Source organism: Delphinapterus leucas, chromosome 6 (assembly GCF_059928025.1).
Source record: "Delphinapterus leucas isolate spDelLeu-1000000601 "Yukka" chromosome 6, BTC_Dleu_Yukka2, whole genome shotgun sequence".
In the NCBI taxonomy this organism is placed as follows: Eukaryota; Metazoa; Chordata; class Mammalia; order Artiodactyla; family Monodontidae; genus Delphinapterus; species Delphinapterus leucas.
In genome coordinates, this window is record NC_143134.1 from 81,247,488 (window position 1) to 81,264,024 (window position 16,537).

A 16,537-nucleotide genomic window follows, 5' to 3' on the forward strand; every position below is an offset into this window, starting at 1 on the left:
TAGAAAAGAATGAGAGAGAAAGAATTTCTCAGACAAGCAAAAACTAAAGAATACAGCAGTACTAAACTGATCCCAAAAGAAATATTGAAAGGTCTTCTCTAAATAGAAAAGAAGTAAAACTCTATAGGAAAGAGAAAATCACAACTGGAAAGTAAATCACTTAAATAAGCCAGACACAGATTTTCTAAAAATCAAAAAATTTCTGTGAAAGTGATGATAACCATAATGAACAGCAAAAGGATGAAGATGTAAAAGAAGACATCAAAATCATAAAATGAGGGCTTCCCTGGTGGTGCAGTGGTTGGGAGTAGGCCTGCCAATGCAGGGGACACGGGTTTGTGCCCCGGTCCGGGAGGATCCCACGTGCCGCAGAGCGGCTGGGCCCATGAGCCGCGGCCGCTGGGCCTGCGCGTCCAGAGCCTGTGCTCCACAACGGGAGAGGCCGCAGCAGTGAGAGGCCCGCGTACCACAAAAAAAAAAAAAATCATAAAATGAGGGGAAGGAGAGTAAAAAATGTAGATTTTTTTCCTCCTATAATGTGTTTGAGCCTATATGACTCCCAGTCTAAGGCAAGTAGGTATAGGAAGGGGTTAACATACTTGAAAAACAGGCTAAGCACAAATCAAAAACGTACAGTAGATTCACAAAAGCCAAAAAGAAGAGAACATAAGTATAATACAAAAGAAAATTATCAAACCACAAAAGGAAAAACAAAAAGAAAGGGACAAAAAAGAAATATAAAGTCAATGGGAAAACAAGGTTTAAAATGGATACATTTTAAATGGATACATACAAGGTTTAAAATGGTTACATACAAGGTTTAAAATACATTTAAAATGGATACATACAAGGTTTAAAATGAATACATATCTATCAGTAATTACCTTAAATGTCAATGGACTAAATGCTCCAATCAAAAGACAGAGTGGCAGATTGGATAAAAAACAAGAGCCTACAATATGCCACCTACAAGAGATCCACTTTAGGGCAGAGGACACACATAAATTGAAAGTGAAGAGATAGAAAAAGATATTTAATGCAAATGGAAATGACAAGAAAACAGGGGTCGCAATACTCATATCAGTCAAAATAGACGTTAAAACAAAGGCCATAAAGAAAGATAAAGAAGGACACTATATAATGATAAAAGGACCAATACAAGTAGAGGATGGAACACTTGTCAACATATATGCATCTAATATAGGAGTACACAAATACATAAAACAAATACTAACACACATAAAAGGAGAAACTAACAGGAATACAATAATAGTAGGAGACTTTAACATCCCACTCACATCAATGGACAGATCTTCTAGACAGAGAATCAATAAGGCAACTGAGATCCTAAATGATACAATAGACTAAATAGATAGGATCTATTTAGAATAGATCCTAAATGATACAGTAGACTTAATTGATATTTTCAGGACATTACATTCAAAAAAAAACAGAATACACATTATTTTCAAGTACACATAGAACATTCTCTAGGATTGACTACATCCTAGGGCACAAAACAAGACTCAACAAATTTAACAGTATAGAAATTATCTCAAGCATCTTTTCTGACCACAATGGCATGACATTAACCACAGGAAAAGAAATCAGAGAAAAATGATGAAATGGAGACTAAACAACATGCTACTAAAAAACTAACGGGTCGGGACTTCCCTGGTGGCGCAGTGGTTAAGAATCCGCCTGCCAATGCAGGGGACATGGGTTCGAGCCCTGGTCCGGGAAGATCCGACATGCCGCAGAGCAACTGAGCCCGTGCACCACAGCTAGTGAGCCTGCACTCTAGAACCCGTGAGCCACAACTACTGAGCGAGTGTGCTACACCTACTAAAGCCTGCGCGCCTAGAGCCTGGGCTCCACAACAAGAGAAACCACTGCAATAAGCCCACACACCGCAATGAAGAGTAGCCCCCACTCACGGCAACTAGAGAAAACCCACATGCAGTAACAAAGACCCAACGCAGCCAAAAATAAATAATTTAAAAACAAAAAACTAATGGGTCAACGATGAAATCAAAGAGGAAATTTAAAAATACCTTGAAACAAATGACGATAAAAACAACCATACAAAATCTATGGGATGCAACAAAAGCAGTTCTTAAAATTCATAACGACACACACCTTCCTCAAAAAACAAGAAAAATCTCAAACAACCTAACCTACCACTTAAAAGAATCAGGAAAGGAAGAACAAATAAAACCTAAAGTCAGCAGAAGGAAGTAAATAATAAAGATCAGAGAGGAAATAAATGAAATAGAGATTAAAAAATAATAGAAAATATCAATAAAACCAAGAGCTGGTTCTTTGAAAGGATAAACAAGACTGACAAACTTCTGGCCAGGCTCATGAAGAAGAAAAGAGAGAGAACCCAAATAAACAAAATAAGAAATGAAAAATGAGACGCAATAACTGATGTTGCAAAAATACAAAAAATCATAAGGCAATACTATGAACAATTATATGCCAACAAGTTCTACAACCTACAAGAAATGGACAACTTTCTAGAAACACAGAGCTCACCAAAATTGAATCAAGTAGATAATTTAAAGAGACTGATCACTAGAAGTGCAATAGAATCTATAATCTAGAAACTGCCTACAAACAAAAGTCCAGGACAGATGGCTTCACAGGTGAATTCCACCAAATATACAAAGAAGAATTTAATACCGATCCTTCTCAAACTCTTCCAAAAAAACTGAAGAGGAGGGAACACTCCCAGAGAGATTCTATAAAGTCACCATCCCCATGATACCAATAAAAGACAAAGACGCTGCCAAAAAAGAAAATTACAGGCTGATATCTTTGATTAATATAGATGCAAAAATTTTCAACAAAATATGAGCAAAACAAATCCAGTAACACATAAAAAAGATCATACACCATGACCAAGTGGGATTCATCCCAAGTTCACAAGGATGGTTCAACATACACAAATCAATGTGATGCACCACATAAACAAAAGAAAAGACAAAAAACACAAGATCATCTCAGTAGATGCAGAAAAGGCTTTTGACAAAATTCAACACCCATTTCTGATAAAAACTCTCCAGAGAGTAGACACAAAGGGAACCTACCTCAACATAATAAAGGCCATATATGACAAACATACAGCTAACATCGTACTCAATGGTGAAAAGCTGAAAGCATTTCCTCTAAAATCAGGAACAATTCAAGGATGACCACTCTCACCACTTTTTTTCAACCCAGTTTTGGAAGTCCTAGCCATGGCAATCATAGAAGAAAAAAAAAATAAAAGGAATCCAAACTGGAGAAGTAGTAAAACTGTCACTGTTTGCACATGACGTGATACCATACCTAGAAAATCCTAAAGATGCTACCAGAAAACTACTAGAGCTCATCAGTGAATTCGGTAAAGTTGCAGGATACAAAATTAATACACAGAAATCTGTTGCATTTCTAGACACTAAAAATGAAAGATAAGAAAAATAAATTAAAGGAACAATCCCATTTACCATCACATCAAAAAGAATAAAATATCTAGGAATAAAACTACCTAAGGAGGCAAAAGACCTGTACTCAGAAAACTATAAGACACTGATGAAAGAAATCGAAGATGACACAAACAGATGGAAAGATATACCATGTTCTTGGATTGGAAAAATCAATATTGCCAAAATGACTACACTACCCAAGGCAATCTACAGATTCAATGCAATCCCTATCAAATTACCAATGGCATTTTTCACAGAACTAGAACAGAAAATTTTACAATTTGTATGGAAACACAAAAGACCCCAAATAGCCAAAGCAATCTTGAGAAAGAAAAATGGAGCAGGAGGAATCAGGATTTCTGACTTCAGACTATACAGCAAGGCTACAGTAATCAAGACAGTATGGTACTGGCACAAAAACAGAAATATAGACCAATGGAACAGGATAGAAAGCCCAGAGATAAACCCACGCACCTATGGTCACCTTATCTTTGACAAAGGAAGCAAGAATATACAATGGAGAAAAGACAGGCTTTTCAGTAAGTGGTGCTGGGAAAACTGGACAGCTACATGTAAAAGAATGAAATTAGAACACTTGCTAACACCATACACAAAAATAAACTCCAAATGGATTAAAGACCTGAATGTAACGCCAGACACTATAAAACTCTTAGAGGAAAACAAAGGCAGAACACTCTTTGACATAAATCTCAGCAATATCTTTTTGGATCCATCTCCTAGAGTAACAGAAATAAAAACAAACACAAACAAATGGGACCTAATTAAACTCAAAAGCTTTTGTGCAGCAAATGAAACCATAAACAAAATGAAAAGACAACCCATGGAATGGGAGAAATATCTGTAAATGATGTGACCGATACGGGAATGGTCTCCAAAATTTACAGTTCATGCAGCTCAATATCAAAAAAACAAACAACCCAATCCAAAAAGGGGCAGAAGACCTAAATAGACATTTCTCCAAAGAAGACATACAGATGGCCAAGAGGCACATGAAAAGATGCTCAACATCACTAGTAATTAGAATAATGCAAATCAGAATGACCATGAGATATTGCCCCACACCCGTCAGAATGGCCATCATCAAAAAGTCTACAAACAATAAATGCTGTAGAGGGTGTGGAGAAAAGGGAACCCTCCTGCACTGTTGGTAGGAATGTAACTTGGTACAGCCACTATGGAGAACAGTATGGAAATTCCTTAAGAAGCTAGAAATAGAGCTACCATATGATCCAGCAATCCCACTCCTGCATATATACCGAGAAAACCATACTTCGAAAAGATACATGCACCCCAGTGTTCACTGCAGCACTATTTACAATAGCCAAGACAGGGAAGCAGCCTAAATGTCCATCAACAGATGAATGGATAAAGAAGATGTGGTACATATACACAGTGGAATGTTACTCAGCCATAATAAAGAATGAAATAATGCCATTTTCAGCAACATGGATGGACCTGGAGATTGTCATACTGAGTGAAGTAAGTCAGAGAAAGACAAATATCATATGATATCACTTACATGCGGAATCTTTAAAAAAAAATGATACAAGTGAACCTTTTTACAGAACAGAAACAGACTCACAGACTTAGAGAACAAACTTATGGTTACCGGGGGAAGGGTGGGCAGGGGGAGGGATAGAGTGTGAGTTTGGGATTGACATGCACACAGTGCTATATTTAAAATAGATAACCAGCAAGGACCTACTGTACAGCACAGGGAACTCTGCTCAATACTCTGTAATAACCTAAATGGGAAAAGATTTTGAAAAAGAATAGATACATGTATATGTATAACTGAATCACTTTCTGTACACCGGAGACTAACACAACATTGTTAATCAACTATACTCCAATATAAAATATAAATTTTAAGGGGGGAGCAATATAATAAAAGGTACTTATGACAAACCCACGGCCAAGATAATACTCAGTTGTGAAAAGCTGAAAGCCTCCCCGCTAAAATCTGGAGAAGGACAGGGATGCCCACTCTCATCTCTTCTATTCAGCATAGTATTGGAAGTCCTAGCCACAGCAATCAGACAAGAAAAAACATAAAAGGTATTCAAATTGGAAGGGAAGAGGTAAAGTTGTCATTATATGCTGATGACATGATTACATATATAGAAAGCCCTAAAGACTCCACGAAAAAACTACTAGAACTGATAAACGAATTCAGCAAGGTAGCAGGCTACAAGATTAACATACAGAAACCAGTTGCATTTCTTTACACCAACAATGAATATCAGAAGGGGAATGTAAAAAAACAATACCTTTCAAAATTGCACCCCCCAAAATAAAAGACTTAGGAATAAACCTGACCAAGGAGGTGAAAGACTTATATGCTGAGAACTATAAAACATGTAATAAAGGAAAGTGAAGATGATTCAAAGAAATGTAAAGATATTCCATGCTCTTGGATTGGAAGAATTAGTATTATTAAAATGGCCATACTACCCAAAGCAATCTACAGATTTAATGTGATCTCTATCAAATTACCCATGAATTTCTTCACAGAACTTTAACAAATAATCCTAAAATTCATAAGAAACCATAAAAGACCCAGAATTGCCAAAGCAATCCTGAAGAAAAGAACAAAGCAGGAGTCATAACCCTCCCAGACTTCAGACAATACTATAAAGCTACAGTAATCAAAACAGCATGGTATTGGCACAAAACAGACATATGGATCAATGGAACAGAATAGAGAGCCCAGAAATAAAGCCACACATCTACAGTAAATTAATCTTCGACAAAGGATACACAAATATACAATGGGAAAAAGACGGTCTCTTTAGTAAGTGGTGTTGGGAGTGTTAGACAGCTGCATGTAAATCAATGAAGTTAGAACACACTCTCACAGCATACACAAAGATAAACTCAAAATGGCTTAAAAACTTAAACATAAGACATGACACCATAAAACTCCTAGAAGAGATCATAGGCAAAACATTCTCTAACATAAATCATATCACTGTTTTCTTCGGTCTCTCAAGGCAGTAGAAATAAAAATAAACAAATGAGACCTATCAAACTTACAACCTTTTGCGCAGCAAAGGAAACCGTAAACAAAATGAAAAGATGACGTACAGAATGAGAAAAAATATTTGCAAATCATGTGACGGACAAGGGCTTAATTTCCAAAATATAAGAACAGCTCATATAACTCAACAACAAGAAAAACAGATAACCCAATCGAAAAATGTGCAGAAGACCTAAATAGACATTTCTCCAAGGAAGACATACAGATGGCCAATAGGCAAATGAAAAGATTCTCAACCACTGCTAGTTATTAGAGAAATGCAAAACAAAAACTACAATGAGGTACCACCTCACATCGATCAGAATGGCCATCATTAAAAAGTCTACATATAACAAATGCTGGAGAGGGTGTGGAGAAAAGGGAACCATCCTACACTGTTAATGGGAATATAAGTTGGTGCAGCCACTGTGGAAGACAGTATGGTGGTTCCTCAGAAAACTGAAAATAGAACAACCATATGATCCAGCAGCCTCACTCCTGCGCACATATCCAGACAAAACTATAATTCAAAAAGATACACGCACCCCTGCGTTCATAGCAGCCCTATTCACAATAGCCAAGACATAATGTCCATAGATAGATGAATGGATCAAGAAGATGTGTGTATGTACACACACACACACACACACACACATATAATGGAATACTACTCAGAGCCATAAAAAAGAATAATGCCATTTGCAGCAACATGGATGCAAGTAGAGAATATCATGCTAAGTGAAGTAAGTCAGAAAGAGAAAGACAAATACCATATGATATCACTTATATGTGGAATCTGAAATAAGACACAAATGAACCTGAACCTATCTATGAAACAGAAACAGAAATCGGGAACATAGAGAACAGACTGGTGCTTGCCAAGGGGGAGCGATGGAGTGGGAGGTTGGGGTTAGCAGATGTAAGCTTTTCTATACAGAATGGATAAACAACAAGGTCCTACTGTATAGCACAGGGAATTATATTCAATATCCTATGATAAACCATAATGGAAAAGAATATATAAAAAAGAATGTGTATATATGTATAACTGAATCACTTTGCTGTACAGCAGTAATTAACACAACATTGTAAATCAACTATACTTCAATAAAAATTTTTAGAAAAGGGATCAGAAATAAAGTAGGATTCCCTGAAGAAAAAATTCAAAATTCTTTCAAGAAGGCTGAGCCTTGGAAAAGGAATTTGGTTCTAGATGGTATATGATAGGATAAAGATAACTGAGAGAACCAGTTCTTTTGCCAGAGCCTGGAAGGTAGATGGTTAAAGAAGGCTATTTAAACAATTACTTTGCTGATACAAGTGGTCTGTGCATCTCTCTCCTTCTATGCAATTGCCTTTTGTTTTAATTTCCTCCTTTAATGAGTCCATTTACATATAACATAGCGATTATGTATGATCGTGACTAGCAGTAATTACCGCCAACATATTTACAGTTCCCTTGAATAATGTCATTAACTCCTCAAGACAAGCTGAGAGGTACGCATTATTGTAATATTTAGTTAACAAATGGGAGAACAGAGACTGTGAACTTGCCCACTGGAAATGCTAAAAGCATAACACAAATCTAGGTCCTCTGGTTTCAGAGCCTATGCCATGTCCAGTAGCCTCAATGACACTATGAGGGGGAGATCATAGATTGTAAAGGGGCTCAGAATTGAGAAAGGAAATGGACTTCCAGGAGGTCCTTAGAGGGATCCATTAAAGCAGTGCTTCTCTGTGGAACCCTGAAGAACACCAGCTAAATAAAAAGCAGATAGAGAAGCCTATAGACAAAGCTTCATTCAAGTCTACATACACATGAGGTTAGAATCCACTTGCATCTCAGAGAAGGTATCAAGTCTCCAGCTGCTATAAAGTTTAAGACACTAAACAATGCAAGAAATAATCAACCCTTACCTGCAATCTTAAAAGCAAGTTCTCTTTTCTAGTATAGTTCGTCAGAGTAGTCCTTAAAGCTGTGAGCATGGGGTCTACCATTCCATCCCTCAACTGGTAGTGTTGCTTCTCAACACTTACTAGTGACATTGCCCCAGCTTCATCAGTGAGATTTTCATTGTAGGAAGTTAGGAAGCCCTGCTTGGGAAAGAGAATGGGAAGAAGAAAAAAACCAATAAACTATTTAAGAATTAAGTGGGCTGTAGTTCTCTTGTCTATAAAATGGTAGCTATCACTAAGGTGTTACCCCATGCTATATAGTTCCTACCTGTATTTGGTTTGCTGAGAAGTGGTAGCAAATGCTGAGTCTGGGGCTTTTCCTACAGTTTCCTACTCAAGGCCATGTGTACTATAGCATACATTAACAAACATTAGAACACATGCTTTGATGGAATCCAGCTGACCAAAATTGATTTATAACCTTGTTACTTTTTCTTTTTTAACAGAGAAAAATCTTTGCCGGAAATGCAGTGAAAACTGCAAGACATGTACTGAATCCGACAACTGTACAGAATGTAGGGAGGGGTCAAGGTAAGAGAGTGAAGGATTTCATCAAGTAACAGCCCAAGGACTTCTCAGTACAAATAAAAAAAAAAGTAAATATAACCCTTTTATAAGTTACCCTTGGTTTGACTCCCATTCAAACACTTGACTGCTATTTGCATTATCTCTACCATTTTATGTGAAAAAATGGATACCATCTTGGCTAAGGAAGGTTTATAAACCAAATAAAATTCCCTTTAGAAAAGATGGCTCAAATACAAGAAAATAAATGGCCATTTGAGAGGCCTGCTTCAGGCTTTTTGACCGGTAGTACATCAGTCAAGGATTACTGTGTAGGTAACACCAATGAATTATATTTAATCCCCATGATTCATTCCTCTGATGGTCGAAACTATTCCCTTATCTTTATTATTTCTCTCCGTATAGCCAATCATTCTCTTATCTTCAGCACCTCAGGCTGGTTCCATTATGCTATGATATGCACATAGATTTAAAACAAGGGATATTTTCCTTGAATGGATGAGACTTGCACATTGCTAAAGCCAGATAGTTGATAGATTCTTTGAGAGAATAACATGCAGCTCAAATGAACTAGGTATTCTCTTGATATCCTTAGAGAAGGTCAGATCATCCCACACTGAGTGAGGAGTTGGACTCTGGGTTTATTACATAGAGCTAGAATTGTGCTCCCTTGCTTCCCTTTCAAGAATCACCAGTACCTCTATTTTCACCGTTGATCAGAGGTGAAATATGCAGGGTCCAGGCAGTTTTTGGGCAGGTAATTCTTTGCATTAATTAATAGTGGAACATCATTTTTATTTAGATTAATTGATTATTCCATGGCTTTCTTTTTTTCCCCATAAATGCATTCAGTGTCAGCTTGCTTAGCACCTTTTACCTCAGGACTTCAGTTTTGATAAATATCAGTCTGGTCGGCCTCCTACTGCTTTTTGTAGAAGGAGCAGATTGGCATAATGAAAAGAAGGAAGATAAATGTGAGCTCAAATCTTTCTCCGCCATTTATGAGCTGTGTGATTTTGGCCAAGTCACTTTGGCCCTCTTGAGCTCTGGTTTTCTCATCTATAAAATGGTGATCGGGCTTCCCTGGTGGCGCAGTGGTTGAGAGTCCGCCTGCCGATGCAGGGGACGCGGGTTTGTGCCCCGGTCCGGGAAGGTCCCACATGCCGCAGAGCGGCTGGGCCCATGAGCCATGGCCGCTGAGCCTGCGCGTCCAGAGCCTGTGCTCCGCAACGGGAGAGGCCACAGCAGTGAGAGGCCCGCGTGCCACAAAAAAAAAAAAAAGGTGATAATAACCCCGATGTTGCTGGATTATGATAAGGATTAACTGTGATAACATTTACAAAGCACTTATTCCAATATCTGATACTGAATTGGTCCATGAGAAATGAAAGATTAAGATTATTCTCTATATTTCTTAGGGAACATTTGATAGAGTAAGTTAACCAGTGCTCTCCAACAGAAGTATGAGAACCATATGTTATTTTAAATATGTCAGTAGCCACATTAAAACGAGTAAAAAGATACGGGTGAAATTTATTTTAATAAAATATTTAATCAAATATATCCAAAATATTTCAACATGTAATCAGTGTAAGACAATATACAAGATAATTAGTGAGATCTTTTATATTCTTTTTTGTTTGTAGTACCTAGCCTTCGAAATCTGATATGTATTTCACCCCTAAAGCACATCTCAATTCAGACAATAATTTTTTATGAGAAATACTTGATCTGTATGTAGATTTTATAAAATGTAGTTGAAGTAGATTTTTATATAGCCAAGTTGTTCCACACTTACTCAGAAGTTTGCCAATAACCAAATCAAGTGCCAATTTGTAAAATTTAGAATGAAATTAACAAAAATAAAATAAAATGTTAAATTCTGTTCCTCGGCCACACTAGCCACATTTCAAGTGCTTCCGAGCCATGGGTGCTAGAGCGTGTGGGACGGCACAGGTCTAACCTGGATGGCTTACCCCAGAAAGAACCCAGGAGTTCACGGTACCAGGTTCGTTAGCCTTGCCACCCCTGTATTTTGGAACCAGCAGAAAGCATCATGGTTCACAGAGACTGCTCTGCTGCACGTCCCACTTAGTGCATTCCCTCCTCACACAGTGCAGCCTCTGTCTCCTGCTGAATAAGTGCCAACCTCAGAAGTAATGTCCTTTATTAGAAAAACGAGGCAGCTTTTTTAAAAGTTTGATAAGTTTTTTGGTAGTCCTGTTTCCTCCCGCAAAAGGATTCATTTGATGCACTGTCCCCTTTTTACAGCTCTACAAAAAGGAAAGGGATTTTCTTTTACTGGCTTTTTAAATGACAGCTCTCTGGCCAGTAGAAGATCTATGAATGAAATATACTTTCTGTCTCCTTGAGGCTCCCTGCGTTTTCCTTAGGGGCTTCTAGGGTTGGCCATTTTTTCTCAAGAGACCTGTAAAATTTTAAATAACTGGCTAAAAACAAACAAAAATATCTATGCATAAAATACTAGAAGGAAATGGATTAAAATGTGAACAGGACTGTTCGGGATTCTTTTTCAACTACTTTGGGTTTTGTCCTTTCCAAATTTCTTTAAAGAGCATAGGGAAAAATAAATGTTACTTTTTAATAGTATGATCCATATTCAAAACACAGTCAAGTAAGATGTGAATTGGAACAATATAGAGAAATATATTTTTTATAAGAAAATAGAAAGCATTTGACCCTGTTGCTTAGATACCCATTTTCTAGTATTGTCTAGTGGGTGACATAGGATTATGGTAACCGTCTCACTATTGAGTTATTCCGTGAGTAAAATTTGTATATTAAATGTTGTAAATTTTATGCATTTGTTATTTTAAGAATCAGTCTGTAGACTATGAAAAAGCTCATAGCTGATAAAAATTAGAAGAAAAAAGTACACATTCCTCATTTGACATTCTAGCAACTCATTAGGTAACGCCTAAGAGTGCTATTTAGAGAAAATACGACACAGATAACACCTAAAAAGACTAAATAATAGTATAACTAAGGAAAATCAAGATGTTTGGAGAAGCAGCAGTATAAGTAGATAATTTTGCCAAATTTTTCATTAGAGTTTAAAATTAATAAATCAAGCAATAAAGGCAAAAGTATATTAGAATTCTCGTTGTTTTGATAGGAACCAATAGAAGAACTAAAATCAGAAACACTTAAAATCAAAAAAAGGCTATTCCTGGGAGTTTGAGCTGGGGGTTGGGCAAGGATAGTTGTGCACGCTTTTATTCAGTTGTAACTCATTCTACCATGTGTTCCTACTACATTTATAGTTACAAAACTACTTTTAAGTTTATTGTGTAGTACAGGGGTCCCCAACCCCCGGGCTGCGGACCGCTACCGGTCCGCGGCCTGTTAGGAACTGGGCCGCACAGCAGGAGTTGAACGGCAGGCAAACGAGCGAAGCTTCATGGGCCGCTCCCCAGCGCTCGCACTACTGCCCCCTCTCTCCCATCTCATGGAAGAATTGCCTTCCACAAAACTGGTCCCTGGTGCCAAAAAGGTTGGGGACCGCTGGCATAGTAGGTCTAGGAGGTCTGGATATCAGGGAATTGGCAGGCATATTGTTAGCTAAGGTGATTGTTTGGGTCAATAAAATACTTTTAAAAACCTCCATGTTGTAAAATGTTAAGAAGAAATGTGTCAGCCAGTGTAATAACTAAGAGAAATGTCCCCAAAGCTTGCAGCACGTGTGTATGCTACAGACATAATTTTAGGCACAGAGAAGCATTATAGGCATTGGGAGGAGATAAAAAAAAAGACTACAGGGGCTATTTCCCATGCTTCGAAGCTTTGCCAAAGCCACTGGTCTCTGGGGGGAACTATATTTGTTACATATGGCGTTGGGGAGTCATGACTGCTTTGCCTGTTCACAGCAGTCTGTGTCTGTGTCTGTGTCTTCAGCCTGCAGGGATCCCGGTGTGCCGTTGCCTGTGAGGACGGACGGTACTTCAACGGCCAAGACTGCCAACCCTGTCACCGCTTCTGCGCCACCTGTGCTGGTACCTTCTCTCCCAGTCCTCTTGTTTATTCTTCTGGCTCTGGTTTGGCTTTTGTTTACCTGTCTTTATCTATCACTCATGCAAACCCATTTGATATTTTTAAAATAAATGCTGAAGAAGCATGGGTCTCTTCTGATGATCATGCATGTATTCTCAGAAGTCAGACGTTAGTAGCCCATGCTCATTGAAAACTTAAATTTCCCAGTGATACCTCCTTCGCTTTCCAAAGAGATTTGATGTTTTTGGCAAATGGGTTCAATGTAAAACTGGAGCATTGTTTTTTCCAAAGAACATAAGGAAAAGCACAAATATCATAATTATTAAAATTACAACCTATTAATGCCATTTTAACCAACTATGCAAGAAGCAGCCCATCATGCAACCTCTTCTGAGGTTTTGTTTCTGTCTTCGGCATCTGTCTTGCTTTTAAGGAGCAGGTGCTGGTGGGTGTATTAACTGCACAGAGGGCTACTTCATGGAGGATGGGAGGTGCGTGCAGAGCTGTAGTATCAGCCATTACTTCGACCACTCTTCAGAAAATGGATACAAATCCTGCAAAAAGTAAGTGGATCCACCCCTTAAGCCCTAGTGTTCGGCTACCGGGTTCCTTATTTGACTGCCTTCATAAATAATATGAAACAGAATTATTAATGAAAAATAAGGTTCAAACATTTACCTGTGGACACTGTGCTGAACCTTTAACCCAACTGATTTTTTTTTCCACCTCAGAAGAACTTTAAAACCTCTAAAGTAATATTTCTGTTTCAAATGCATGCTCTCTCCCCTTTAAAATCATAGTCTACCTGCTAGACTTTCTTTAATGTTGTCAAACCTAGCAGTTATTGTAAGAAAAGATTTTTGTGGCATCTTCAAAGGGAGAAGATTAAGTTTAAGACATTAAGAGGTTGGTAGCAAACACATCTTCTTCTGTGCCTGATGTGCAAAAGGATGATAAATTGTACATTGTCCCCTTAGATGTGACACCAGCTGTTTGACATGCAACGGTCCGGGGTTCAAGAACTGTACGAGCTGCCCCAGTGGGCATCTCTTAGACTTAGGAATGTGTCAAATGGGAGCCATCTGCAAGGACGGTGAGTACAACTGCTCGTTTCGATCTTCTGAGCAAAGTGTGATCTTTCTACGTTAAGGTCTAATATATTTCCACTTGAAAATGAAACTCTCAAGCGTGCCCCAGATAGGACACGCCCAATATCTTGTTGGCGTTCATTCATCTCGAACTTCTACCCTCAATGGGTTTGGTTTTTTGGTTGTTGTTTGTTTTTTTGGGGGGTTTTTTTTTATGGTACGCGGGCCTCTCACTGTTGCGGCCTCTCCCGTTGCGGAGCACAGGCTCCGGACGCGCAGGCTCAGCGGCCATGGCTCACGGGCCCAGCCGCTCCGCGGCACGTGGGATCCTCCCGGACCGGGGTATGAACCCGTGTCCCCTGCATCGGCAGGCGGACTCTCAACCACTGTGCCACCAGGGAAGCCCTTTTGGTTGTTTTAATTGCAAGAAGAACTAGAGCATCCACTAACCAAGATGGCACTAGTCAATTTTTTTTTACGTAGTAAACTTGGTTCTTTACAACTTTAGAGTTTTGGGTTCACAGCAAAATTGAGCAGAAAGTGCAGAGTTCTCATATAGCCCCTGACTACCCTACGCACATACACAGACACACACACAAACACTCCCATTATCAGTGTCCCTCACCAGAATGATATGTTTGTTATAGCTGATACCTACATTGACACATCATTATCAACGAAGTCTATAGTTTACGTCAGGGTCCACTCTTGGTGTTCTATGAGTTTGGACAAATGTATAAAGACAAGTATCCACCATTGTACTATCATACAGAACACCTTCACTGCCCTGAAAATCCTCTGTGCTCTGCCTGTTCCTCCCTCCTTCCCTCCCCCTGCCCAACCCCTGGAAACCACTAATTTTTTTACTGTCTTCATCGATTTGCCTTTTCCAGAATGTCATATAGTTGGAATCATACATCAAACACTAACTAGAAAAGGCTACCTACGGTATTTTTTCCAGTCTTTTGGCATATGTACTTTTCATCAGATTTTTAAAATACCGTGTACATGGAGTTTTGTATCTTGCTTTCTGCACTAAGCATTAGATAAACATTATCTTATGTTTTTACAAAGTCTTCAGAAACTTCATGTTTAATAACAGCTTAATATTCTATCATGTGGAGATGCCACAGTTTATTGCCACTCTCCTCTTATTTGGATTGTTTATAATTTTGGTATGTAAATAACAATCAAATGGTATCTGAATCTTTCATTAAGCTGTGATAGATAGGCATCTATCTAATGACAGAACCAACCACAGATTGGTTCTAATGTTAATGTCGGTCTGTTTTTCTTTTCATTGCACCAGTGGTTCTCCATCAAAATGCCAGGACCCCAGACCTTCCCCAAAGATTCATTTAAATTGGTCTTGGGGTACAGTTTGAGCACTGATAGCTTTACAATCTTCTCAGGTCTTTTTAATGTGCCGCCATTCCCCCTGACAATTTGGGAAATACCAAGTTCCCTCACTTTTCTAGCCTCAGTTTCCCCATCTATAAAATGAATGAATTTAAATTATTCCAACTCCAGCCTTTTGTGAACTTTGACTCTCGATATAAGTCATGCAGAGAGGGCCCTAAAATTTGTGCCTAAATTTTTTGCAGACGTGCATCTCAATGATGTAGAAAGAAAATGTTTTGAACCATCGTTGTTCTAAACATCTTTGGACTGTTAGGAAAATAGGAAAATAAAAAAACTATGCATTTGGAACAGTTTTCCCCGATAAAATCATTTCCCTGGGTTTAATCTTTGTCTTCTTTTGAATGGTTCCTCTTCTGGAAATTTCACAAGAGGCAGAAGAGTGCTGTGGTTGGGAGAATGGGGATTCAGGAGTCAGAATGCTGTCATTCATACCTAGCCTCCAGACCTTGGGCAGGTTGTGAGCTTTTCTGGGCCTCACTTCCCTCATCTGTAAAAATGAGAAGGATAATGCTGTCGACCTCATATGGTTATTCTACAACTTCCCGTTAGGAATCTCAAACATCAGAAAGATCTGAGCATGCGATGGCATGCATAGGAACATCATTTATGGTCTCATATCCACAGAGCATCACAGGTGACTCTGCATCTTCATAGCTTTTCTAATGCATGATTGATCTGGCCGGGACGGGCAGACCTGCTCAGGCTCTGTGTTCAAACTTTTCGTGGCCAGGGCTAATTCTGACCACACAACATGGAGGTGAGAAGATTGAGGGATAGCACCCCAGGTACTATGTAAGTATCACCTTTTAGTTACCAGCCAGTGCTCGTTTGAAATTTTCACCCACAGCACTTGGTACCGGGCATTTCAAGGTTTGCGATGCTTTAACGGCTTTCCCTAAACCACAGCAAGCATGGGATAATTTATGCCAATGGCACTTTGGTAAAAGTGGAGTGTCAGGATTGCAGGGAAAAGTGGAAAATGAAGAACCATGATTTGTGATGAGTCCATTTTCAGGTCGGTTAAA

The 16,537-nt window shown here is 38.7% G+C and overlaps 1 protein-coding gene across 1 annotated transcript in view; it reads left to right on the top strand.

The window, feature by feature from the left end:
• Positions 1 to 16,537, top strand: part of PCSK5 (proprotein convertase subtilisin/kexin type 5) — a 316,119-nt gene that overhangs the window by 296,070 nt on the left and 3,512 nt on the right. The window contains exons 17-20 of the mRNA XM_022573484.3: positions 8,913 to 8,997; positions 12,907 to 13,004; positions 13,436 to 13,565; positions 13,980 to 14,095. Coding sequence (XP_022429192.1) covers positions 8,913 to 8,997; positions 12,907 to 13,004; positions 13,436 to 13,565; positions 13,980 to 14,095 — 429 coding nt within the window. The remainder of the gene's footprint in view (positions 1 to 8,912; positions 8,998 to 12,906; positions 13,005 to 13,435; positions 13,566 to 13,979; positions 14,096 to 16,537) is intronic.